Source organism: Rousettus aegyptiacus, unplaced genomic scaffold (genome assembly GCF_014176215.1).
Source record: "Rousettus aegyptiacus isolate mRouAeg1 unplaced genomic scaffold, mRouAeg1.p scaffold_m13_p_15, whole genome shotgun sequence".
Classification (NCBI taxonomy): Eukaryota; Metazoa; Chordata; class Mammalia; order Chiroptera; family Pteropodidae; genus Rousettus; species Rousettus aegyptiacus.
In genome coordinates this window covers 7832619-7859999 of record NW_023416290.1, presented here as the reverse complement: position 1 = coordinate 7859999, position 27381 = coordinate 7832619, and the positions used below count along the sequence as shown (strand labels likewise).

At 45.8% G+C, this 27381-nt stretch overlaps 1 protein-coding gene across 1 annotated transcript in view; it reads right to left on the bottom strand.

Annotated features, from left to right (window-relative positions):
* EYA1 (EYA transcriptional coactivator and phosphatase 1) overlaps nucleotides 1-27381 on the bottom strand; it is a 144696-nt gene that overhangs the window by 52529 nt on the left and 64786 nt on the right. Inside the window, exons 10-11 of the mRNA XM_016153718.2 lie at nucleotides 14857-14996; nucleotides 13414-13497 (exon numbers count right to left, since the gene is read on the bottom strand). Of these exons, the coding sequence (XP_016009204.2) occupies nucleotides 13414-13497; nucleotides 14857-14996 (224 nt within the window). The remainder of the gene's footprint in view (nucleotides 1-13413; nucleotides 13498-14856; nucleotides 14997-27381) is intronic.

Sequence of the window (27381 nt, the reverse complement as noted above, 5' to 3'; positions counted from 1 at the left end):
TACTACAGCTCTTAGGCTCAGGGAATTCTATCAGTGGAGACCTTCTCAAGCTGTTCCTTAACCCAAACAAAACAAACAGCATCTAATACCACACCATACCCCCCCACACACACACACACTAATGAAATGTAACCCCTCCCCTAAATTATTCTGACATAATATTGCATTGCAAATGTCTTCTTAACTAAAGTAAAAGAATTTTCTGCAATGCCAGGCTGCCCAGGGCTGTTGCGAGTTAAGCAAAAGACTATTATTTCTATTCAACAGAAAGCAACGCTAGGGAGAACAATTAAACGATGATGTCTGCCGAGGGAGACCCACGCCTAAAGCAATGTTTTTACTTTCATTCTTTAGCAAATGATCTTTAATTCTCCCATTCCCTCAAGATCTTTTTCTCCTGTATCTAGAACACAGAACTGCTCGGCGAGATTAAAGTTATAATTGTCCTGTACTGATATCATGAGAACCATCCTCAGCCCACTGCCATTCTTTGCTTCTTTTATTTTCAGCCTTATCACTACTATTATTTGAGAACTTCATGATATGAAAATGTTTAAAAAGAAATTCTAGACAAAATCAGCACACAGAAATGCTAAAATACCATTAAATTCAGCCTCTTATGCCCATCAGTGTTGAATTCATGTGTTGAAAATTTACTATCTGGTTTGAAGTAAATGAAAGAAAAGGGTGTCCATCAACACATGTGGGTATCGGAACACTGGAAAACTAAAACATGGCCTCTTGCTGCCCTGTTTTGTTTCATAGATGAGCGAGGACATTCGGTAAACGTTAAGGGTCAGGACGAATGCATTTTTCAGTAAGCATGGTCCACAGCAATCCGGAGACTTGCCACCAGATTCGGCCACGGGATGAAGACCCTGTTGCTCCTGTAGGCCTGTTCTGTTAGCCTCGCACTTCAGTCTAGCAATTCCCTCAGGACGACAAGGGATGAAACTGTCTCGTACAGAGCTTACGACGAAGGCGGCCTGCTCGTCTCTCCCCTGGACCAGGTCTAATACTAGTCCCAACACAAGGAATTAGCGGGCCCCTCTTTTGCTACTTGGCCAAAGAAATTTAAAAAGTTTCTTCTAAATTAACTGTACTCAGAACTTGCAAAGAACTCTTGCATGCGGGGCAGGACACCAAAAATGCATACTCTCATACTGGTCACACTTCAGGCTTCACTTAGATAAATTACTCTACATCTAAAAACTTCTGTGCACCAAAGGACCCAATTAATAGGGAGAAAAGGCAACTATGAAATGGGAGAAAACATTTACCACTCATATATTTGATAAGAGGTTCATATTCAGGATATTTAGAGAACTCTTACAACTCAACAACAACAACAACAAAAACCTAATTAAAAAATAAGCAAAGGACTTGAATGGATATTTTTCCAAAGACGACATACAAATGGTAAACAGGCACACGAGAAGATGCTCAATATCACTAATCATTAGGAAATGCGAATCAAAATCACAGTGATACCACCTGATACCCACTACAATGGCTACTATAAAAACAAAACAAAATGGAAAATAAGTGTTGATGAAGCTACAAAGAAACTGACGGACTACTCTGCAGGTGAGAATGTAAAATGGTACAGATGCTACAGAAAACAGTATGGCCGTTCCTCGAAAACTTGGGCGTAGAATTACTATACGATGCTACAGGTCTATTTCTCAGTATGTACCCTAAATAAAAGCAGGGTCTCAAAGGGATATTTGTACAGCCAAGTTCATAGCAGCCTTATTCACAAGAGCTAGAAGGTAGTGGCAGCCCAACTGTCCACTGACAAACGTGCATACCGTTACGATGGAGCCTTGAAGAGGAAGGAAATTGACACATGCCACGGCGTGAATGAACCTTGAAGAGATTATGCTCAATGAAATCAGCTACTCTTAAAAAGATGAATACTATGTGATTTTTACTTTTTACGAGGTAGTTGGAGTTGTCAAAATCACAGGGACGGAGAGTAGAGTGGTGGTCGCCAGGTGCTGTTCCACAGACTGTCAGTGTTGCCAGACGGAGAGTTCTGGAATCAGTTGCACAACCCTGTGAATGCACTTAATCCTGCTGAACTGCACGCTTCAAATGTGCTAAGAAGGTCGAGTTTGTATTACGTGTATTTTACCATGGCCTCGTGCGGTAAGGGCATAGATACAAGATCACCTTGGACTTGACTAAAGCCAGGAGGGTTAATCTGGGTTCCATCATGCTATTCCATCTACTCTCATATATAATTAATCTGTAATTCATTTTTTTTTTAATATGTAAAAAATATCCACCAAGATCTTTTGGTAGTAAAACTATGGATTAAAAATACTTCTTTTGAAAATCTAAAGCACACTCAAACTATGCTTCTAAAATGCCAAATTTTTAAAGTCGAACTTGTAAAAGCCATGCAAATTTCCTCAACATACCACTATTTGTTGAAAAGGTATTAAGACTTGCTTGGTAATCTGTACCCGGACTTAAGTGAAACTTAGAAAACACACTAGAAAGTATGTCAGACACAGCTTTGCCGGTACGAATTCTACTGATTTTTATCATACGGGATGTTCTTGTCCAGAAAACCAAAGGAACGCCTGCATTTTTAACTGAAGCCGTGGGACCCACGTCTCATGCGGTTAGGAACAGCGGTGTCGCATTATAATGTCCATCAGCTGTAGGGAGAACTCCCAGGGCCATAACTCTAGAAGCGTCTCGCTTAGGGCCCCTGGCCTTTATTTTTCGGGGGTATAGCCCTTGTGGATCCTAAAATCTCCCTGATCCACACTGCCAGCGTTGTCATTCGACATCCTCGTATGAGCTATTCCGTACCAGTTCAATGACTGTAGCTACTGGAGAAGGCTTGCTATGAATAATACAGGGGGGTTGTCTCCTTTTGAACACTGTTTTTCCTTTGGAGATTCTGCCGCTTCGCCCTTTGTGGATTTACGGCAGCACTAGTTCAGAATAGTTTTGCCCCAGTGAAGGGCGCTGTTGAAGAGTCATTCATTCCCTACTGACAGCCTCCTTTATTAATTTATAAACACCCTGAAGGCGGGACTTACGGCAGGTGCCTACTACACTACCATGTATGTATTCAATAAATTATGAAAAACTGACTTTCTGAATGATTCGCTCGTGTCAGGCCAGGAAACAGGGTGACTCAGGCGGGAGAGGATTGTAAAGCTAAGTGTGCGTCTTGGGTACCACACTGGGAGGCTGTGTTGTGTGCAGCTTGGCGGTACGACTTTCTGAATTCATGGATGTTTTCGCTGATCATGACTTCGACTACACGACTGTATGCCAGAGGCCAAGGCACTGAGAACCATCTATTGTTTCTATCATGACAAATCCTCTTGATGGAGTCTTAAATTTGGGGTAGTCCTAACAGGGGGACCACAAGATGTTAGCGTGGGACCTCCCTCAACAGGGACACCATGGTGAATTGCTCCAGGTCCCTGTTGACAAGGGGCAGTGAGTAACTTCTCACCTGCTTTGGGCTTTATTCCAGTGGCCAGGCTGAAGTTCATGCTGCCCATTTAGGTTGAGAAATATTATAGTTACATTTGAATTGCTGACTCCAGTGTTTGAAGATGACACGTGATCTTAACTATCTTTCAAGTAAGCACTGCAAAAACTGTTCTGAAGGACGGGATACATCACCCCCAATTCTCACTTCCCAGTTTCAAATAGCAATTTAATCTAATAGTACCCACACTCCCAATGGAGGTTGATTCAAAATGATTTTCTTAACCCATTTTCATTTAATTTATCAAAAATTCTACTTTGGCTCTGAGTGTTCATGGTCCTTTGAGCCTCAAAATGGAAAGTTTTAGGAAAACGTGTTTATCTCTTCTTGGGTTTTTAGAATAGGATCCAGAATGTTTTTCTGGATCCTATAAAAATAAAATGCCTTCTCCTTTCTCTAGAAATCTTAAAGCTAACCATTCATCTGACCATAAAAATCTCTCTCCCTTTTTCTGTAACTGTTTAAAAAGATATGTCCCAAGATTTTTTAGCTTTGATTTAATACCACAAATGCCAAATATTACTTTAGATCTTGTGTAGCCCAAAAAGAACTGTAAGTCATTTCAGTTTTACTATAAGAACTAAAAATAGCACCAAATGCTAATAAGGAAGCAATATCTCTTTATTGCTTAGATAAACCAGTAAAACATTAAAAAAAAAAAGTTCTATTTTTAATGTAGCTCTGGTTCCTATTTACACACCCTCACACGTTTTGCCCCTTCATTTTTTTTAACCATTTTTTTCCTAAATCAAAAAGCAAAAGATTTAACAGTTAAACAAACCAAGCAAACACATAAGGCAATGTAAATTTGTCCAATTTAAATTCTTTAAGTTGAGCCCTTTAAGAAATATTTTAATATCAAAGTCATTGTTCTAATTTTTGTTAGCCACAGCATTCTGAAATTGGTAACTGGGTTCCACAAAGCACCCCCAGTGTTGGGGGTTTATTTTCCCGGAAGCACCCCCCCCCAAAAAAAAATTAATTTTGCTTTTAAATTTCTACCTATTACTATTTTCGGCTTATAAGTATGTTTTAACTATACGATAAACGTCTTTCGCCTCTCTAGTTGAATATGTACCTCATTACACCTACGAGATCAAATCTACACACACTCCCAGCAATCGCTCTTCGACTTCGGATCAAAGAGTAGCCTGTTGTGTTTTAAAAACTGCTCTTTAAAGAATTAATCCTAGGCGAGAAAGAGTTGCTAGCGGATGGTTCAACTATTTCGGAAAGCGAGACTAGTTCCTTAGGATACGAACTCACATTTTGGATTTACGGGATAAAAGGTAAGGTTTTTAAGTTCCACCTGCACCCGTCCTGCATGGGCAGCTAAGCCCCCACTGAGCAGAGCTGGGGCGCCTGGGTGAGGTGTGACTAACGTGGAGCAGGTTTATGAAGGTCTGCTGGTCAATGTGAAAATCCTGTCAAGTATGCAACGAACCTCTGGGCGGTATGGATCAAATAAAAGGGAAAAATACCCATTTTCGACCTCTTAAATAGCTCCTTATTTAGAATGCTAACATTACAGCCACACGGCAGGGCCTGAATGTCCTTTTAAGTAAATTCTCCAAATTCGAGATCTTTTTGTTTTGGGGAAAACAAAGCTGAAAAACAAGAACGGGCACTCTGAGTATAGGACTGGCTTATTTTCAAGGCCCCACGCTGGCTGCTCACAAGGAAAGGATTAAAGATAAGATTAGAAAAGTAGCTCCCTTATCTGTGAGAAGGAAAAAAAAATATGCTAAAATGTTATTTCTTTTAAAAAAAATATTACTAGAAGTGTTAGGTAAATGATATGTACAACCTGCGAGACCCAAAGGTTCCACTGACGACCTCCCGCTCGGCTCGTTATCAATGGCATCGATGAAATCCTAACTTTCGCAATCTTATAAAGCCCTGTCGCTGAACAGCTGGCATGAAATGCCAAGGTTTAGGAGCTGGGTGTAGTTCTAAGGCCAATTAAGAAATAATCTGGATTACCCTGAGAGCGCGTATACAAATGAAATACAAATCACGGTTGAACTACAGTCTGAATGATTAAAAAAATATAATAAAACCCGAACCTGTGGTGGGGCTGGTCAGGTCATTTTACTGATTACATATGTGACACCTGGCCGCTTCAAATTTCTCCTTAAGAGATTCCCTTTCGACACCGTGAAAACAGCGGCCAAGTGAAGAATGAGAGAAAGCAGCTCGCCATTCCAAAGATTAGTTTTGATTGTGAAAAAAAAACCCCAAAGAACCCCAAACATGGGTCGATCGCCAGGGGTATAAAGAGGGAGGAGGAAGAAGCAGGCCAGGGCAGACCTGGCCAAACCGGTCTGCACGGGTGGGGACCCACGCAGTGCCAGCGAAAAGGCCAAACAGCCAAATCCAATCAACGGGCCTACGGGGGGGGGGGGGGGGGGGGTTCACCGGTAAGCGCTTTCCTCCCTCTCTCTCCTGCCCAGGGTCGCGGCCTTTCGCTTAGGCCTTTATTATTTCCTAGCAGGAGCGCTGCAATAATCTCCTTTGCTGTCGGATGAATCTTCCAAGTCGTACACTTCCAGGGTGTCACCACGCTGTGCTAACATTGTTCACGGCACCCCCACGCCTGCTGCACAAAATCCTGGCACCTCTGGGGCGACAGGCCCATCAGAAAGATTATATTCCTCCTGTGGTCAGTTAAGAGATTTGTTTCCTTGAGCTAATCATTTAATTGTTCTCAGCCATAGGTTTCCCATTGGAGAAAAAGAAGGAACTAATTGGATACTAAACGTGAGACAGCGGCGTAAACCGTAAAAGCTGGACAAAGATGCCGTGTTTTTATGACATTTCTACACATTTCCTGCTGCTCGTCTTCTGTGAGTCTGGCCCTCTAAATATGCTTTACAGACGTGCGGCCTTTCTCTGCGCGGTTATTCTCTGCTTCTACCTCTCTCCCCCTGCTGCCTGGAAAAGCACAACATATACTATTGCCCACTCTCTCCTGTGAACCCCCAAAACAAGCCACGCCAGCTTACTTATAGTGTGCCTCTGAATACCCTTCCAGGTGCTTTTACAGTGCTCCCCAACAGCCCTGTGATGACTTCCATCTTAGAGACAGGAAGACCGAGACAGGACAACTCAGATGTCACATGCTTCTCCTGAGGCCACGGAGCCAGGAGGGCCGGGGCGGGCAGAGGCAGGCTGCTGGGTGGCTGGGGAGCTGTGACAGTCCACAGCCGTTCACCACATTCCCACGAACACGTACGCGTCAGAAAAATAAGGTGTAATCCAACTTAAGGTCGCAGGAACATGCATTTCAGTTACATAGAGCAGGTCCCTGAATCACGTTGTGCTCCAACAGTGATGAGAAAGAAAGCTGATTCCAGCAGGGGCCGCCGTGTGGAACTGCGCACTCTCCCCATGGCTGGGGCTTTTCTCCGGGTTCCTCCCACGTCCCAGAGATGGGCACGGGGTGGGTATGGACGTGTCTACACTGCCCCAGCCTGAGTGTGTGTGGCTGTGAGTGACCTGGGATGGACAGGCGTCCTGTCCAGGGTGGGTCCCGCCTGGCACCCTGGGCTGCCAGGACAGGCTCCGGACACCTGCGACCCTGAACTGGGACAGCAAGTTGGAAAATTATCTTACTTGGCTTTTATTGACCTTTCTTAAATGTCTGTACAGTCGGAATTTCAATGTTTCACGTTAGAAGTCTTTGGGTCTTTATTTGGAAGTCTGTTGTGACCAGAAATATGCTGTGGAACTTAACTCTTGTTTCTGTCAATTAGCCTGTGGCCAAACTGGTTTCATTACACGTTGTTTCACTGACGGTCACCGTTTCCAAGAACCTATTGAGGGCGTTACGTGAGGACTTCCCGTGCCGGTCGGAAGGGGCCGGCAGCTACAGGGAAAGAGGCCAACGGCCGGGCTGAGAGCAAAGAGGAGGTGTGAAGAAGGCTCTTCCGGCTGGAACCTGGACCCCCCCCCCCCTCCCCGAGAGTCAACAGCACTGTTTGTTTTGAGAGCTTAGATTCCATGTAATTCCACGGATTCCAAAAGCTATACTTAGAACCACAGATCCTCTCGCCATCCTGATCTAACTCGCTGTGGATGCACAGAAGGAGAAAACCAAACCAGGGACCTAACCTTTGGGATTGAACTGGAGACTCATCACTCTTCGGCACACCTGTCACATAGCCTGTGGGCACTGGGATGGCCAGAGCCACCAGGAGGGTTGACAAGCGAGCTTTGGGGTGCACTCGTTTGTCACAGAGTCCTTAACCGAGAAGTGCGGCTCCCTCTGCTACCTGTCCTCCACAGGCCATTCTCCGTTCCCTCCTGCACACACAGCGAGGTCTCATCAGCCTGCCTCCGCTGCACCGGGCTGTGTCGGCAGAGGTGTGTGCCCCTCCTGAGCCTGGCCTACGAAGCTTCCCATTCATGCCCGCCCTGCTCTCTCTCTCTGGGGGCTGGAGAGTGGGTGACAACGAGCACAGAAGCCTCAGAAGCTACATGGTGAGATGGCACAACCTCATCTGCTCTACTAAACCTGGCCCAAGCCTAGCAACCCAGAAGATGCACTTGAGACCATTAAACCAGAGACAAGTCTCTGCTGTTTAAGCCACAGCACGCTGGGCCTATTTGTTCCAGCTGTTTCGCTTACCCTGACACATCCGTGTGCTGGCATGTGCCGCGGTGGGGCCCCAGATGCTGACACGTGGTGTCTGCACTGAGTTTACAGTCTAGCCGGACAGTGTGGCTGTCACTGAATCGCCCTGGTGCCCTGAGGGCAGGAGTGAAAGTAATCAACACAACAGCCTGATGCCGAGCAGGGGCGGACGTTTTCTCTAAAGGGACAGACAATACATATTTCAGGCAATGCAGACCACGTGCAGTCTCTGAAATACATTCTTCTTCTTTTAAAACAACTCTTTAAAAAAATTTAAGTGACATTCTTACCTAGGAGAGCAGGCCGTGAACCAGATCTGGCCTACAGCATGCAGTCTGTCAATTTCTGACCTAGACCCCTGGTCTAGATTTTTAAAAACCAAAGGAAGAATAATATTTCATGGCATGAAAATTACATGAAATTCAAATTTGGGAACTATAAGTAAAGTTTTATCGGGATACAGCCACATTTATTTGTTTACGTATTGTCTGTGGCTGCTTTAGCTGAGTGGTTATGACAGGCAGCTGGCCACACACAGCCTGAAATATTTACTATCTGACTTTTCGCCGAAGAGCCTTGCCAGCCTGTGGTATGGAGGTCGCACAAGACAGATCATTCTGTTTGAGGGACCAGACCCTCTCCCGTCCGAGGAGGACACGGGGTGCCTGGCTGCTTTGGCGCCATGCTAAATGCTGAGTTTCTTCACCAGCCACCGTGGAAAAAAGTCACCCCTCAAAGGATTCTGGAGGTTAGCGATGCCCCGTAAAATAGGGTGAGAGCAGCAATCTTTACTGGCTAACTGGAGTGTTTGCATAAAATGGGCTAAGGTGCTTTCAGATTTTTCTTCCATCGGTGTGCTGAATAACCACAGTATTATGCTCGCTGGGGAGGTTTTGTTGATCTGAAGTCACTAAGACAACTGGCATCCTCGTAGAAGCCTGATGCATTATAAAACAAACGCTCAGACAGCAGGTACGAGGCCAACAGGTAACAAGATCAATGTGCTATTCTCACTGGTGGGTTACTGCTATTCATAAGACACGGTGCTGGGCCCTAAATTCATGACACGACTTAAATCTTTGTTTTTCCCTCAGTTTTACTGAGGCATAATTGCTACAACTGAGATACGATTCTTAAGACAATTCTGCAAGTCAAGTAGCCAGTTTTATAAATGAGGAAACTGAGGCTCAGTAGGAATAAATAATTTGCCCGAGATTATAAAAAAAAACAAAAAAACAAAAAAACCCTGAAAAGTCAGAGCTTTGATCTGAGTCTAGAGCTATCTGAATTTACGTCTGATGCTACATCACACTATCGGGTGTATCTTAATAAGAGAGGACCTACAATGAAAAATGCTAAGCTTTATGTTGTCTTCAGTGCTCATGTTTAGGTTGTTACGTAAAACGAGGAGTGTGCTTCTCAGGCCGATTCTAGCCCAATCCGCGTGACCGGCAAGAACGGGAAGGCGCCGGGACAATAAAGCCGTGGGCCGAGACATCCGGGGAGGCCCCCGCAGGAGGGGCGTCACGCCTGGGGCATCAGCACGGCACGGATTCAAAACAAGTTTGGGGTGTGCGCTTTGATATAACAACTGGATTCTATTGTTCGACTTAAAGAGAGCGTCCAGTGAAAACGATCAAGACTCGTTTTCGCCAGTGAGATCAGGGAATTTGGACCGAGTTTGAAAGCAACTTCTAAAAACACATCAAAGAAAGTGGGGACAGATATCGCTAACCACCACCGAGTTTTCGGTACCACCTCTGGACTTTATTTTCCCGCTAACAGGCTGTCTCTTCGCTCATCCCTAGCCAAGCCTGCACTGTACCTGGCACCCGCTCGTAGTCCCCATCCCCGTTGTGATAAAACAGCACTTCCTCCCAGCGCCCCACGCGCCTGCTTCCCAGAGCTAGGATTACACGGAAGGTGGGACGTTCCCATTGCTGTAACATGCCCCAGTTTTGCATCATATCAACCAGATCCTGTATCCCCTTACTGAATGGCCTACTCATTGAGTGGCCTAAGCTACTGTGACTAAGCTACTTCTCAAATATCGGGTTCCCATAGAGACAGAGCAGCTCGCACATTGGCAGGCACTCGCCGGCCTCGTTCGGGGCCTGCAGAGTAGGGGACAGCGGGAAGCTGTGCTCCCACGAGGGAGGCCCGGCCGCGAGCTGCCCGAGGCTCCGTGGGCCTCGGCGGAACGGAAGGGATGCAGGGGCTCTGCCCGCCCTGGCGAGCAGCACGGGCGGCGAGAAGCCTCGCTGGACCACAGATTGTTATGAGGCAGGATTATGGGATTTGGGAGCAAATTCTGCCCGACGAAGAGAACACTCGGCAGGCGTTCCTGCGTGCTTCAGGCGGCCATTCGACGTCCTCGGCAGCGTCTCTAGCACCTGTCTGAACAGTGAGACGCCAGGCTGCCCGTGAGGGTCCAGCGCAAGGAAGGTGCTCCATGGACGCGAGGGGGGCATCGCGCCCAGAGGGCCTGAAGAGCCTGTCGTCTGAGCTGTGTGCCGACGGCTCTCCCTGTGACATCTCCAGCCCTGACCGCGGCCCCGTGTCCTGGGTTTGCCTTCTAACGGCCCCCTTGCCTGGGCCAGCTCGATGTCTAACAGGCGTCTCAAACCCGTCGCCCACCAAACTCCGCTTCCCCTCCAACCTCGCTCCTCCCCCTCTCCGCATGCTCATTTCTCGCAGTTGCTCAAGACGAAAACCTGGGAATGGCCTTTGCATTCTTCTCTATGACCTGCTGCCCACCAGCCCAACCCGGATAATTTCCAAATCTGATTTCTCTACTTGCAGCAGAATCTAGAATCCGATCTGCTCTCTCCACTTCCACGGCTAGCACATCGGACCACTGATAAGCCCCCTGCCTCCTCTCCCAGTCCTCCTCCTCTACCATTAATTCTCCGCATACAGCCAAAGTTACCTAAAAATCTCAATCAGATCTTTTCCCATCCTCCCGTGAAATCCTTGAATGACTTCCTATGACATGTGACCAACTCTCCCCCTGTGGCTGGGACGCCCTGTGTCCCTGCCCCCACCTCTCTCGTCTCGGCGTCTCCATCACTAAGCTGGGCCACACCGGCCTCTCCCTCAAGCACCAAACGCTCTCCTGCTCCTGCCCTTGCTGCGTCCTCGGCTTTAGAACGTTCCTTGCCCTGATGGTCACGCAATCTGCCAGACTCTTCCAGTCTTTCCTACCTCAGGCTCACAGTCTCGCGCAGGCAGCCCTTCCCTGACTAGGTCTTCTGAATGTGCTTACATCTAAACATCTCAGATCACTCACACGTAAAGAATATACACTTCTGGCTTTTGTGAATTATGAGAGACTATCACATGAGAAAACTAAACAAATGAACAAACAAAATACTGTTTGCTGAAGCCCCAAAATACTAACGGTTGACCCTTTTTGGTATTGGCAACGTTTTATTTAGATAGTCTCGAGAATCTGAATGACAAATTCTAGAGAGCCCGTGGTTTCTAGGTTAGGTATGAATTCTACATGTTAATTAATAATTTATGGTCAAAGACTGACGGGAGGTCAGTAGGTCATGGGGTGTTCACCTCCCAGCTGACCCCTCTCAATGGCTACAAAGGACTGATCAAGACAACACTCTGCATCAAGCTGGCTTTTAGTCAGCAAACTTTTAGAGACCTGAGACCTTCTGGATGGTTTTCAAACGCTGGTTTTCTAAGTGCATGCTCTTTCCAACGTTTTTGTGCAAGTTCCGAGAGCCAGCTTTCTTTCTTACAAGTTAGTTATGGGAACATTATAATGGTTCAGTTAAGAAGACGTTCGAGATTCTTCCTATGAGCTACATGCTGATACTTGTTTTAGTGTTTAATTAGTTTTTAAAGTAATTTTTAAAGTAAAATTAGGAACATCACTATTCCTAGTGATAAAAACATAAGCATATGATTGATATAAAATACAAAACGACAACACAGCTAATATTTACTGTCCTTATTGTACTGGACACTCAGTGGAGACTTCCTTTGAATGACTGATTATGTGGCTTTATTTTCATGATCTGATTTTTGTTAATTATCTTCTTACAGGAAATATGTTTAACAATAAGATGAGACATACTGTGTTTTACAGATACCTTATTTCTGAACAGAAATCGAAATGTTGGAATATTCTCACTTTTACGAATGCACATTTTTCCAGCTTTTTGATCAGCCATATCTTTAGGGTCATGAGAAACAGGCTGCATGCAAAGTCTGACTGGTAATTCACCTACTTCCACCTCCAGACTATACCTACACGGCTGGCACTCAATCATGCTTACTGAAATAAATATTAAGACGAAGACTTGAATAAAATCTGTAAGGACAGCACGCAATCAACTCCAAATGGTGATAAACACCTGGGGCCACCAGACATAAGAAGTTAGTTCCTAAGGCTTCATTCAAATCAATAGCTTCGAGAACCTAAGACTTTGAATATTATCTCTTTAAAGAGTAAAAGAAAAAAAATGAGAAACATATTCATGGAATAATTTCAGAACTTACTTACAACCATTTTAAATAACATAATTTTTTGTGTGGGACAGGTTCATGAATCAAGCAATATAGCAAAAGGAATGTTCAAGGTTTTGGGAAACCCAAACGTGGAACATTGAAACTGAAGGTCTACTCATGCAAGGTGTTCTATAATACCATTTTTTATCTATGACACCACAATAAACATTGTAACAACTCATACATAAATGCACTGGTCCTACTGCCATCCGAGGCCCGATTTTACACATCCTTCACAGAAATCTAGCCCCACAGCAAAGAGACTTATAAAGACGTAACAGGCGCTTTGAAAATAATATATTAACACCACTAATCACTGAAGACGATAGCAAGTGAAATATCTGCTCCACTGAATACGTTGTAAATAGAAGGAATAAAAAGGTCATGGCAAATAAAATAATACAACCCGAAAGGTCTTTCTGTGCCATCTGCACAATTTAATATTTCATCCTAGAATAGCATACAGTGACTTTTATTCATTGGAGTCTGAAAGAAGGATGAATTTAATTGCAAAAAGTTTCCCTCATTTTTAAGGACCTAAAAAATAAATCTTTTGTTCACTGACATGTTTTTGCTTAACATATATATTTGACTACATCGATAAATCGAGTTGTCTTCCTTCTTCTTTTTTAAATTCATTACTCAAAGTCACCTCACATTCCATGGACACGAGATTCAATTCTAGGCCTGTTTACTATAAGGAGAACACACCCGCGGTGGCACTCACCCTCCCGTATCTGTTGGCGTAGGACCCGGTAAGCAGGGAGTGAAAGACGATGATGGTCTCATCCAAGTCCCAGATGAACACTCTCTGCAAAGGAAGAGCCAAATCAACACGTTTTCCCCTGGGTTGAGTTATGCAGCTAACTGCGAGGTGAACGGGTAGTCTTGAAGCGGGAGATGAAAGAAAAATCTGAATTTACTATTTTTTAAAAAATAAAACTGTTTTAAAGACTTTCTCCAGATATGACCTTTCTCCAGATATAACCTCAGATATGATACAAGAGGATGATTATATTAGTATCATAATCAATATAAATATAGGAAAGAAATAATATATGTCCTTTCTGCTTCTGGAGTAGATCATCGGTCTCAGATCTGAAGAAATAAAAAAAATGAGCTAAAACTCATCTGTTTCTGACTTCTGAGCCAGAGGAGCAATAGGTCAAAAATTATTCACTTTATCTTCTTCTTATCTCTGTTCTCTGCTCTTTAAGAAGTTTTTGAATAGCTAATCTTCTGGTTTATTCTTATTGAGCCAAGTATTAAAAAAACTGCACACAAAAACTGAACTGATATCATCCATCTATTCATCTTTTGTTATTTATCGGGCTGTTATCAAATGGATGAGTTATATTCTGTTCCTGCCATTTGTTTTCAGATTACAGAGAGTTTACAGTTTAAGCAGACACATCACCTCTGCTCTTAACACACTCTTGGGTATTTGGAGTAGGATTTGAAGAACTCATTTCAAAAAGGTCTTTGAGACACCGCAGAAGGCCTCATGCCTGCTTTTCCTTCTTCCCTTTCCCACTCATACCAGTATGTGTTCATACGCATAGGTTCTACTGAAATTTTTCAGGTTTGCAGCCAAAATAATCATGTTTTCCACCATCAGGTTTCATTTTGGTGGAAAAAAATATATATATATATAAAACTTAATTGCAGTGGATTCAGGGCTATGAAATCTACCAGCCTTAAAGGTTTTGTTTAACCCCTCCTGCTTTTGAACTTCACCAAAACGTGTCTCATAGATGACCATCTCAGTTTAGGACATTCCTGGTTTTCCTTTCTTGACATACATAAGTGTGTCTTAATTTTAAAGTGGATTTTGTTAAGCATTTTTAGTATGACTCTTAATTAAAATGGCAATAATACAGAGCAGTACAATTTTGTTCAAGCAGAATTATATAACTTACTATATTTCCTCAGAGAGATAAACAGATGCTTTACCATATAGTTAAACAGAAAACAGAAATAACGGCTTTATCTATAACTAATGTGGAAGAGAAAAAAAAATAATGCTTTATGTATAGTTGATGTGGAAAAGAAAGCAGTACTAACAGCATCTGGACACCTTGATCACTGCTGTTTATACTCCAGGTATATAGAGTCATCACTTAGCTACTAAGACGCCTCATTATTTACTCGAGTGGTGGCAATGACAAACCTCAAGATCAGAATCCGGGGGAGGTGAAGGATTATTGTTTCTTCGGCCTCGTCCACGTGACTTCCCATCAGAACCTCGGCGCAGTCGATCAGAGTCCGAATCTTTAATGGGTGTTGCTGGGCTGTGGATTGTGCTGTACTCTGTAGAAACACAGGAAGAACTTTCGTATCTCGGCTCTGGCGCCATGGTGCCACACTTAACCCTGTTTTAATTCACGGTGAAGTCCGAAGAGCAGAATACATTCCATTCTGCTCAAATTCTACATTATCTTTTTACTTGCATTGGTAAATCATTTATGAGATATTTGATGCCGAGACTTGTTCTGAAAGAATGTGTGATCAGAAATGGCTAGGATTCAATTGAAGGTGGGCGGCAACAGGTTGGGCTGAGTTGCCCAGGTTTTCTCTGTGGGTTGCTAAGACTGGACAACGCTCCCCCACCCCCACTTCTGCCACTGCTTCTACCATTCCGCCAGCAGCACCTGGCCACGCTGGGCGGGTCGCACATTTGCCTTACCAGCCACTCTCGCGCCTATAAGAAGGCTTCCGGTTCATGGAAAGAAATGGAAAGGAACGGCAGCCCTGGTGCAGGGAAAACTGAATCACCAGACGAGATTTTCTTTTAAAAAAAATCTCCATTTTCTTCCTCATTTCACGTGAGAACAAGGGAGTGGACGAGATAAAAACAACAGAGCTATGTGGGCAACACCCATACCCTCTACGGCATTCACCACAGGGTCTCTCTGTCTCAGTCTCTTTGAACCAAAAAAATCCCAACGCAGGCAGCACATTAAAATGGCTCATCTGGGTAACTCAGAGAAACCACAGAAAAAATCATATAGAAACCACGAAATAAAGAACAAGCCCCGGCCAGCTCGGAGGAATGGCCGGGCAATGGCTGTGGAGTTGCGGGGAAGGCTCTTATTCAATTTCCAGAAATGAACAAAAACCCATTTACTCTCACTCCTTGGGTGTTTTTTCGCTTAGTCCAACCAGTTCACTCGTCAGACAGTTTCTACCTCCCCAGAGTCCAGATGTGCCAGTGTGCTGGCCCTCTCCCCAAAACTCGTTACTAGATTTCTCTACTAGCAACAGGTTGGAACTTCTCACTCTAATAGGAAGAATGATTATTGTCACTGAGACATTGTTGATGCCACATTTCACTAAATAGAAAACTGTGGGGAACAGGTGAAGACCTAGCAGCCTCTATTATTGTACTATCAACCCCGACCTCTGCCAACAGGCAGATTCATGTGTCAAATCACGTGGTCTCAGTATTGCCTCCGTGTTTAAGCCTTAGGAGTCAGGGAGAATAGGAATGGGCTTTCGCAGAGTAAATTCCATTTCTAAATCACACGAAACAGCCCTATATACCTCGTTTAACTTTAAAACCTTGATAGATTCCTATCACTTTCAGGTGGGGCTTTTGCATGTCCTCTGTCCTAGCAAACAAGACGGCAAACTTCCTCCTCTAAATCAGTCGTGTGATCCTCATACCCAGAAACCACTCTGATGACTTACAAATCTATCTGTTAATTATTGGCAGAAAGTCCCAAACAACTCCACCCAATGCGTCCGTTCATGGAATCGTGTGGCGTGCACTTAGCTACCGCATCTTTTAAGACTGTGAGAACGTGGTGATGGCTGGCCAAAGTTAAGCATTCTCAAAATCCACGTTAGATCCTTTTTCTTGCAGCGGCAGATAACTGCAGCATCCTCTCCTGGGGTTATTCCAAACTAAGCATCTCTCTCCCATGTTCTACAGAGAATTAGGAGCTCCAAATAAATACACATTTTAAGGAATTCAGTAGATTCGAAGTTGTGTTTTAAAGAAAAAGTCTTGACCTTTTTCTTTAAATATTCTGCAATCTACACATCTTCATGGGGAACTCGGCCACCTTTTGAGACAGAACACACGCCATAGTTTCAAAACAGAGCGCGGACTTTGTAACAGGCACGGCGGGCATCTGATGTGACCTGCAAAGTCTCTCTCGAATTGCGAGCTCTCCAGCTTTGGGGAGTTCATATTTGAGAGAAGTTAAAGGACATCAAGTAATGTATCTTATCACATTATGTCTTTTGCCTTGACTTCCGGCTAGCTTAGGGTTAACTTTATCCTCAAAGTTTACCTTACCTAAGTTTTTTTTTTAGCCTAGATTTCCTCCTATTGTTGTCCATTACTTTATTTCTTCATGTTTACTTCTTTATCCCTGTTTTTAAAACCCAATTAAATCTTTAAAAGTATATTCCATCCCCATTTTTTTGGTAATGAAAAGACCATAATTAAATCGATACCCATTTCTGTAGCCCCATTCCTCAAATGAATTCAACGAATAAAGTATACCTCTTAAGTTTTTCCAGGTGGATAAAAAAAATCCTAAAAGATGAATGATCTGATACTTTTAAATATTAAAACACACAATTTACAGGCCTCAACATCTTAGTAGATGAAATTTAAATGACGTCAGCTAGTTTTAGAAAAAGCTCTCCTTCTTTGTTCTATGAGGTGGAATTAAATACACTCATTCACTCTACCCAGCTTTCCCGACTAACTTCTCCTTCCTCCTACTAGTGCAAAACAACTCGATAAATAATTTAATCTTCTAATCCACTGACATCTCATGTTTCACTAAAATCCTCTCCAAATTGTTCAGCTTTACCCCCACGGAGATAATGGATGTGAAGGCACCCAGCAGAGCAGTCGTTTTATTTACCAAACACCGATTGCACACCCACGCTGGACCCGGAGCGTGGAGCATGAAGATGCACCAGAGATAGCGTTCCTACCTTCCTGGAGCTTAAAATTCCGAGGAAGGCACTGATTCGTGACAAACGTGAGGGATTACCAAACAACATGGAAAGGGTTATTACATGGGAAGGGTGGAATGAGAGGAGACCCCGGAGGAAGTCCACATAACTCAGATTCGCAGGGTTCTGGAAGCTTCCTGAAGATGGAAGACAAACTCACCAGGAAAAAGGGAATCTGAGTGTGCTCCAGGCAGGCACGTGAGCACAGAGGAAGGCGCAGAGAGTGAGCTGCTGAAGAACTGGGGGGAAAAAGTCAATCTGACCTGAACGTATAGAGGAAGAGTAGAGATGAGGCTGGGGGAGCAGGCAAAGAGGTCAATGAGGGGTGATGGAATCACATTTCTTTTTAGATAGAGGACTTTAGTGCCAGTGCGGCCCGGGTACTGGGCACAAGTGAAGACTGAGAAACGGAGACCAGCCAGGAGGGTAATTCAGTAATCCAGGTAAGGGATATCTGTGGCCCGGATGCAGGCAGTGGGGACAGGGACAGTCACAGATTTGAAGTGTCCTGAGGAGGCGAAATCAGTAACTAATAGGATAAGGAAGGAGCAGCATGTCAGGGATGATGCTCAGGCCAGTGGCTTGGCAACCGGGCAGATTATAATACAAATTATGGGATTTAGGGAGAAGAAAAGGTTACAGGGAGCAGAGCAGGTGAGGATTCAGGTTCAGCTTGAGACAGATTTGACCTTGAAGAGTCTGTGGCATTCAGGTCCAGCCAGCTGTTAGACTCTCCTGTAGCTCAGGCGAGAAAAGCGGGCTCGGAGTTCTGGTTGAGATGGTGGGGTAGGTAAACGATGTGCTTGCCTCCTCTCACGACCACATCAAAATTACAACTAATCCACAGGAAAACCACCAATGAGAACTGTCTGAAATCTAGTTGAACAGAAGTCCTATATCACTAAGGCTATAAGGAAGAAGCCACATTGAGATTGAATTAAAAAAAAAAGTGGGCTTGGTTTAGGTTTGGATATTGACACCGTGTATAATATAATTAAAGAAATGGGTGCAGTTAAACACATGCAGTGTGTGGAGAAGGGATGGGCGGAGGAAGACGGGTGGAGAGCGAGGGGGAAACCCGAGGTCAGGGCATCGCAGAGGAAAGAGCCGTTGGGAGGGGCAGAGGGTGAGGGGTGCCGGCAGGCACCATGAAGGCTGAATCCCGGAGCACGTCAGAGCCGGCGAGGCCTCGGGCACACCTGGCAAAAGCTCAGACTTGAGAACGATTTGAGAGGTAGATCGGTGGGATAAAAATGAGACGGCAGAGGAGTAAGCAGGGGCTTAAACTCCTCAAGTGTTGCTGATGACCCTATAACGGCAACTCCCCAATGTTATTTTTTAGCTCCCAATCATACTGGACCTCTCTGTGGCTGTGACTATTTGATCCTTTAAACCACATACACATTAGAAGAGCCTGAATTTCCTTTTTTCTGCTTCTCGCCCTACCACTCACGCTCTTTCTTAGTCTCTTTGGAGGCCTCTTCCTCTGCCTGAAACTTAAACGTGAGTGTTGTCTATCCCAGTGATACTCACAGCCCTGATCTGAGACGAAGGGGGTTTGCATCAGGTGTTAGCTAATGCAATGCCTCCTTCATTCAAAGTCTTGCTAAGATTAAAAGAAAAAAGTCAGCTAAACAATGTGCCTAGTGACAGGGTTGATTGCATTCTGAATCAAATCCCTTACGTTATCAGGGACCAGCAATAAACAATTAGTGGACAGGCAGCCAGTGGCTGGACTCTGTTTTGAATATCAGTGCACTAGAGTTTTCTCTGCGGTCCTCTTATCTCGCTATAAGCTCTCAGTGGTTGGTAGTATCTGTATGAGGAATCTCAATGATAACCTCCAGGTTAATGATTCCAAAGCTTCACCTCCTGATCTCTTGACCTGAATATCCCATTGTTCGCTCCACTTCTCTCTGTGACTATTCCGGGGACAGCAAAACTAAAGTCCCAAACCGAATCCTCCTTCTCTGTTAACAGGTCTCATTAAAGGGCCATGTGTACCCAACTTTCCAAGCCAGATCTAATCGAGACTAAGTTCTGTGGCTTTTATCCCCCAAGTGCTTTTGTTCTAAATTCCGGCTCCCATTATCTCTTGCCTCAATTCTTGTGCCAGGCTGTTTCCAATCTTGCTACCCACGGCCCTTCGACGACCGTCTGCATCACGTGACAGAGGGTTCACGCACCCTTTAAAGTTCCAGACTCCCAATATGGAACAGAACAGCCAGCCTGCATTTTAGGAAACTGAACTATGGACTCGACTGGCACGTCTCAAATCTCGAATTCACTACTTATTAAAAGTATGGCTTCGTGCAAGTTATTTACCTTTCCTATGACTCAAGTTCGTTATCTATGAAATGGGAATAAACACAATACAATTAATACACGATACAGGTGTGTAGAACTGTGCAAGGCACCAGTACTCCGCGCCAGTCACCCTGAAACAAGAAAAGCCCCACTGAGTCACCCTCCGACCTTATCTGACTGCTGCGGCACCTTCGTCGTCTGCACTTCAGATGGACACACTTAACCCTCTCCGCCCTCTGAAAGTGCCATGCCATTTCACGTCTCTGCACATTCTGCTTCCTTTTCTTAGAATGCCTTTCCTCAGCTCAGCTCCCTCTCCTGACCCATCTGTGACATTCCTATAGAGATCCCTGAAGATCAAACTCAAGGGTGTGTGTGTGTGTGTGTGTGTGTGAAGTCTCTATTTACATCTTGGTCCCTCCTTGGTAATTACATTTATCTCTATTATAGGGTTAGACAATTTTTACAATCGTTTATGTTTGCAGTGGATAATATATGACATGAATTCTTTTGCGCAAACATCCATCCCTCCTTATGGAGGGCAGAATCTGCTAGTATTCACTTCATATCCTGAAGGCAGAGTAAGCATCTTGAGTACAGCAGACATTTAAAAAACATCAATGATTAAAAGGAGCGTTTCGCAAGTACAGCTCTTACTCTATTAAATCTATGAAGATTATCTAATTATTTCTTTTAGCTAGTCAAAATATTTTCAAATGGGAAATAGCTGTAATTATTTTCAAAGCTTACTTAAAAGCTAATGTTTATATATTCAATCATAAAATATTAAAATGTACATAATGTCATTAAAATTCTACATTTGTACATACTGCTAAAGCATTCCATAAATCCTTTGATATTAAAAAGGAAAACAGAGAGCTGGAACTCTGGACACTCCACTTTTGGGTCCGGATCCCCTGAGCTCAGAAGCCCTGTTTGGGTCCAAGGGCGCTACCGCCAGAATCCTTAGTCCTCAGTCTCCTCGTCTGTAACATTGAGAGCACAGCCTAGATTAGTTAGCTTTCGAGTTCTATTATCTACGGATGCACAACACTTAACCAAATCTTCCTAGCTGTTCTTTTTATTGGAGTGCCCCATAGCAACCAATAAAATATAATTATTGATGATGTCTCATGTTCGCTAAATTCAGATAATCTTCATAAGGATTTCCCCCAACAGTTCCTCACTTCCTTTAGTAATCGATATTGCCTTGGCAACGGGTTCAGGGGCCAGCCCGAGACAGCAGCTGCCCCGACCTCTGCTGAGGGAGTGTCACCGCACATGTGGCCAGAGCTTCCCCTTGGCGAGGGGTCTGGTCACTCCCTCCCGTTTCAGGGGAGGAGCCTCTCACACCTCAGCCAGAAAGGCGTCAGGAGCCCTACCAAAGCATGAGGAAGGGGGTGGGGAGGCAGGGCCCTGTATTCGGCTTCCTTCTCAGGTGCAGCCCCACGAGAGTGAAGGGCGAGCAGAGGTGCCCTGCTCCCCTGCCCACAAATGTGAACGCTTGTCCCTGAGTCCCCAACCAGGCAGCAGGACTGCATCACACCAGAAGCGTCTGGGGAGGAAAATGTAATTTAAGGAAACATCAGCAAAGTCGGAGGAACTATCAGACTTGGAAAAGTGTCTGCAAATCTGAAAAAGGGGTTAAAACGTTTATGTACAGTTGGCCCTTGAACAACAGGTTTGAATTGTGTGGTGCGTTTACATGTGGATTTTTTTTTTCAATAAAGAGTGTTAACATATTTTCTCTTCCTGATGATTCTCTTAAACATGTTCTTTTCTCTACTTTTATTGTGAAGAAACAGTATTATGTAATACGCACAACATACAAATATGTATTAATCTACTATTGTCAGTAAGGCTTCCAGTCAACCACAGGCTATTCATAGTCAGGTCTGGGGGTGTCAAAAGTTATAGGTGGATTTTTGACTTCATGGGGGGTAAGCACCCCGAATTCCTATGTTGTTTAAGGATCAACTGTATGAGTAAAGGAATATCAAAAATTGGCAAAGAATTTGGCTATTTCATAGAAGAAAATATAATTTTTAAGCACAAGATACAAGCATCTTATTTCATAATTACATTCCTTAAAGTAACTGTGTTTTATGGAACTCCATGGTGACTGTGAGAGTCAAGTAAGTGACTATCACGTGATTTGTCTGTGTGATAATCACTTCTTCAAAACTGTTACAAACATTAAACGTTAAAATTGTGTGGTAAAAATAATAAGTGAGACATGTTGCCGAACTAAATGGAGAACAAGGTCCAAAACAAAATGCTAATTCTTTCTTTGGAATTGATAATAAGTAGAAAAGGAATTCAGTAAGGTACTTTTTAAAAGGTCCTATCCCCGGTGGCCAGGGAGCTGAGCCATCACGATACCAAAATGTATCTTCCTGACTATGCCAACGAGGCAAGAAAAGAAAAAGATTCCGTTTTCCTCGCGAACACAGTCGCCTGACATGCAAGGTAAAGATTCTCCTCGATGGACCAGGCAGCAGATACGAAGGTCTTGGGAGCGACTGGGTGGGCACATCCCTAACGGCTCGGTGTTGGTGCAAAGAACGAGACTGCTGTAAGACGGGCACTGCTCCAGGTGTGTGGCCTTGGGGACACTTGTCGCTGGTCTCGTGACCGACTGAATTCAGAGGGCACGATCGCAAATTGCACGAGCAGGCAAGCACACCAGGGACGCTGGATAATGAGCTAAGCTGTGTTTCTGAGCAAAGAAACATCCAATGTCGGGTCAGGCCGTTTACTGTACAGGAAGCTTACGGAGCCGGGAGAAGGGTAGATGGAAAAGGGCCCCGACACTTAGCTCCTCCTTGTCTTACAGGTGGTGGCCTCCTACAACTGCACGTGACACAGGTTCTTTCCAGGTGCTCCCCTTCCCCGAGTCCCAACAACATTTTGGAAAATGGAGTCCTCTCCTGCGAGGCAATGAGGGGGTAAGGGCTGCCGGGGTGCAGCCTCTATAGCCGGAGAGCTTCAAAGTTCGAACTGAAATTCCTCTTCTCAAAACTCTGAAGAATTCCAGGGGTGGCTTAAAACTCATGCTTGAATTCTCACGTGACGGAATGTAATGTCGAAGACACCGAATGCCCACACAGAGAACGCCTGCTCACGCACACGTCTGTTCTGCTAACCTGCTTCCCGCCCCACCCCCGCAAAAGGGACCCGTGCTGGAAAAGTTCCCTGACAAGGTTTTCCTGTAGAGTTTTTGAAAAACAATCTTTGCCACAAATCAATTTAAAGCAGCTACAAACTAGGGCGTTCTCTCCTTGCGCTGAATCTAATTGCTTCACTACTAGGGTTTTGGGAATGAAGGGGGAAGGGTTTCACGTCTTTTTTTTTTTTTAACGGTCATTAATGTCGCATCTATACCGATGCTGACCTCAGGTGCTGTTGAATTTCACTCTCCCCCACTCTCTCCTTCGCACCCCTGCTAGTTGCAGAATTGACTCAGGCGACACCAGCAGTGAATTCTGTGGTCCTGACAGTTCCTAAATAGCTCGGGCACATTTTGCTCACTTTCTTAGGTCATTCCTACACCCCCGTCTCTGTTCATCTGCGGAGATGGCAGCCTGTTTGGATTCAACCCTTCCCCCCTCTTATACTTCTGCCAGGTAAACATGCGATGCTTTCTTCTCAGGGGCTGTATCTCCAGCCACTGCCCCTCCTCTGCTGACCACTGCCAAACAGATCCAACCGGTGCCTGTGGCCAGGGCCGGCTTCACGGGCGTGCGGCCTACGCGGCCACACAGGGCCTCGTGCTCACATGGGCCTGCGTTTCGTCTGACGCTCTGCTGTGCTGTCTGGAAATTCCTCAAGAACAAGGGGCCCATGTTTTCATCCTGTACTGGGGCCCACCAACTATGCAGCTGGTCCTGCCTGTGCCATCACAAACTCACAAACAAACCGCTGAGCCACTGAAACACGGGCTGTCCTAGGACTATGTGGTAAGACAGAGCACCTCCTGGGGGCGTGGTGGGGGTAGGGGAAAAAAGACAGAGCACCTACTACGTGCCCAGCAATGTGCTAAGCTCCGACGACCCAGCCAAGGACCACAGCTCCTGCCCTCGCAGCAGCTCAGTGTCACCTGGATTTATTATGTACCAAGGTGTCACAAGCAGTAGCGGGAGCCAGCTCGCCACTCCGTCAAGACCAACTCTGCTTCCCGGTCACCAGCAGAAACCCGGCTTCTCATTCACTGAGACGACGGAAGTGCCCACGCCCTACTCGCTGTGCCTGGCCGACCCACGCACCAGGGCCTTTCGTGGTCAGCCCGCCTTCCCTCGTTCCGACGGACGGGCCTTCCGTGCTCCCAAGGCCAACCCCTCGTCCAGGCACGAGATGGGGGGACCCCTCCCCTGCAGCGGCCAGTGCATTATTTCTTCTGCACCGCCTGCCGCGCACACAGGCTACATGTGCTTCTTGCCTAAGACGGACCCCCGACATCTCGATTCTGCTCCACTTCTCTATTACCGTGTAGCATACAGCGAAAATAACTAACAGAACTGTGAACGTTTGCTGCCTAAACTTCCTCTCCACCATTCTCTTTCGAACCCACCCCAATCACGCTACTTCCCCCCAAACTCCACCAACGCTCCGTCGAGATCACCAATGCCTCCCGCCACTCTGTCAGCTCCAACGGTCACACCTTGAGTTCCATTTTCTTCGACTTCCACCGGCGTTACATGCAGCCCACTTTCTTTCTGCAGCACTTAGTTCCCTCGGCCGCTGGGAGGCCTCCTTCTCCGGGGCAAGGCCCCGCGCGTGGTGCTCGGCCCTCCCCACTTCCGCGCTGACGCTTGCTGGCCTGGTCAGCTGATCCGGGCACACGAGTCTACGTGGTATTTGAGGCGATGCACAAATTTAGGTCCTAAACTACCCCATGAACAAACATCAGACTTATTTCCTCAACGGTTTACTTGCCGTCTTCCCCTTGGTTTCCCAATAGGCATCTCGAATTTCACCTGTGCCACACAGGACCCCGGTTTCTTCGGCATCGCCTTCTCTTTGTTTTTCCAGTATCAATAAATGGCGAACACACTTTACCAGGTGTTTGGGTCCAAAGCCTCAGTGTCACCCATGACTGCTCTCTCTCTTCTTAGCCCTCACACCCAATCTAATGGCAAATCCTAGTAGCTCTACTTTCTAATCTCTCTCAGGTCTGACCACTTTCACCTCCTTGACCCCTGGCACCTGACCCCCCCCCCCCCCCCCCGCCTAGCACTCCACCCCTATGGCCCAGCCCAGGTACCTGTCGCCTGGACCATGGAAATCACCCTCTACGTGGTCACCTAGTTCCTCTTCTTGTCTGACATAGCTTATTCTCTGCCCGACAACCAGAGTCTTTTCCAGCATAATGACCTCTTGTCACTTGTCTGCTTAAACACTGCTTCCCTCACTCAAAATCGAATCCCAAGTCCTCCGCACGCCCACATGCTGGCTGTGATGAGGCCTCTGTCGCTGCCGTTCCTCTGCCCCGCCCCCCCCCACCCGTCCCCTCCCTATACGCTCCAAACACGCGGCCTCCACGCGCTCAGTCCAGCAACGGTGCCCCCTCCAGGCCTTGGCGACCGCTGTTTCCTCTCCCTGAGCTCGCTTTCCCCTGATGTCCAGGTGGCTCTCCCCGGACCAACTTTGGGTCTCTGCTAAAATGTCACCCTGCCAGACTGCTCTTCTGAAATAGCTTCCTCGACCCGACTCCATTCTCTCTACGCATCATTTCGTGCCTCTGGGCACTTCCGCCGGCTGCATCTTACATCTACTTGTCATCTGCGTCCTCCAGCAGAAACGTAAGCTCCCTGAGGGCAGGGACTTCGTTCTGTTCACTGCAGAGTCCCCATGTCTAGAACGGTGCCCGGAACATAACGGCCTCAGGAAATATTCGCGGTTGCGTGAGCTAACGGCCTGGCACGTGACATCCTTGCTTCGCCAAATGCACATGATGCCCGATAACCCCCCTGTAAAAATTCCATATAACCGCTCCCTGCAGGAACGTGTCACGGGTAAGAACTCATCAACGCGCCTTCGTGCCCTCTCTGACGGACAGAAGCTGGCGGGAGAACGCAGACAGACACACCGGCCTCTCGTCCTGCCCTCTGCATCCAGTCTCCTTCATAGAGGGCAGGACGGCAGACCTTCGCCTTCACGGCAAGGGACAAGCGAGGCCGTGTTAGGGCTGGGAGCAGAGGCGTGGAGCAAATGGGGCTTCCTCTAGGCGCTGGGGCTCTTTATACCCGAGATACGTTCAGGGACGTCGTTCTGCCCCCGTTTAACTGACGAAAAACTGAAGTTAATAAAAGTGGAGGGCCCCCCGCTCCCACAGGCCACAGCCAGGACCCGAGCGCAGGCCTTCTGCCTCTGAAGCCTCCCACTCGTCCTGCCTCATGCGCCCGCCTGGGCTGGACCTGGCTCGGAGACAGAATCGCCTCCCCGAGCCAGAAATCCTGCTCGGCAGTGGCGAGGACCCAGACAGGCAATGCAGCCTCTGACAGGCCGCTGCCTGGGCCGGTCGATGCCCACCTTCTGCAGGAAGTTTGGGGCCAGAGGGAAGGGGCTGCCGAGGACCAAGCCGCAGCTGCCTGGACGGCTGAACCTGTGCTGACTCCCGAAACGGGGCCCCCTTTCCTTTCGGTGTCTGGCTAACGTAACCCGCCCACAGAGGGGGCGGATCTTGCAAATTGGTCCCTCTCCACACCCTCCTGACTTACAGGACATGGGAAACTGAGCTCTAATTTGATCACAGTGGACGGCACAGCCTACAAAGTTAGACAGTAGGATCTGCATATATTTCAGGATGAGCCTGCAATTTATATAATTATCTGGACATGACCTGAACCTTAGTTTTCTTCATCAGTAAAACGGAAATGGCACCATTTTGATGATTACATAAGATTAACGCATGGTAACATATTTTGTACGAACACACAGAGTCATGTGAAATGAATTGTTTAAAGTCACCTCTCTGGGTGTACTTTGTACATTATGTACTTTATACATAATGATCATAAAGTGATCTTCCAGCTCAAAAATGCTTCCATCCTCTAGTGAAACTGGAACGTAGTTGACTTCTGTTCTGCTGGAATCATACCCTGCCGTTAAGCCCACTTGAAAGGTCTGTTTATCTAGCCCTGAATGAATATTCCTTCTTATCCTCTGTCTCTCACTCATTTGCATCTTTCGATGGTGAGAATTAATTTCACCTCCTTGGCTAGTTTTTTTTCCCCACTTTACATAAGAAATCTCTGTTCCTGCATTCTCCCTGAGCGCTTTGCTGTTGCTTTTAGCATTACATATATTCTTCAAAAAAAAAAAAACCACAACTCAGCTTTTATTAAATTTGGCTGTTCAAATAGTATAATGCTCCTTGAGGACAGGAGCTCTCTGTGTCCCCGCAAAAAAA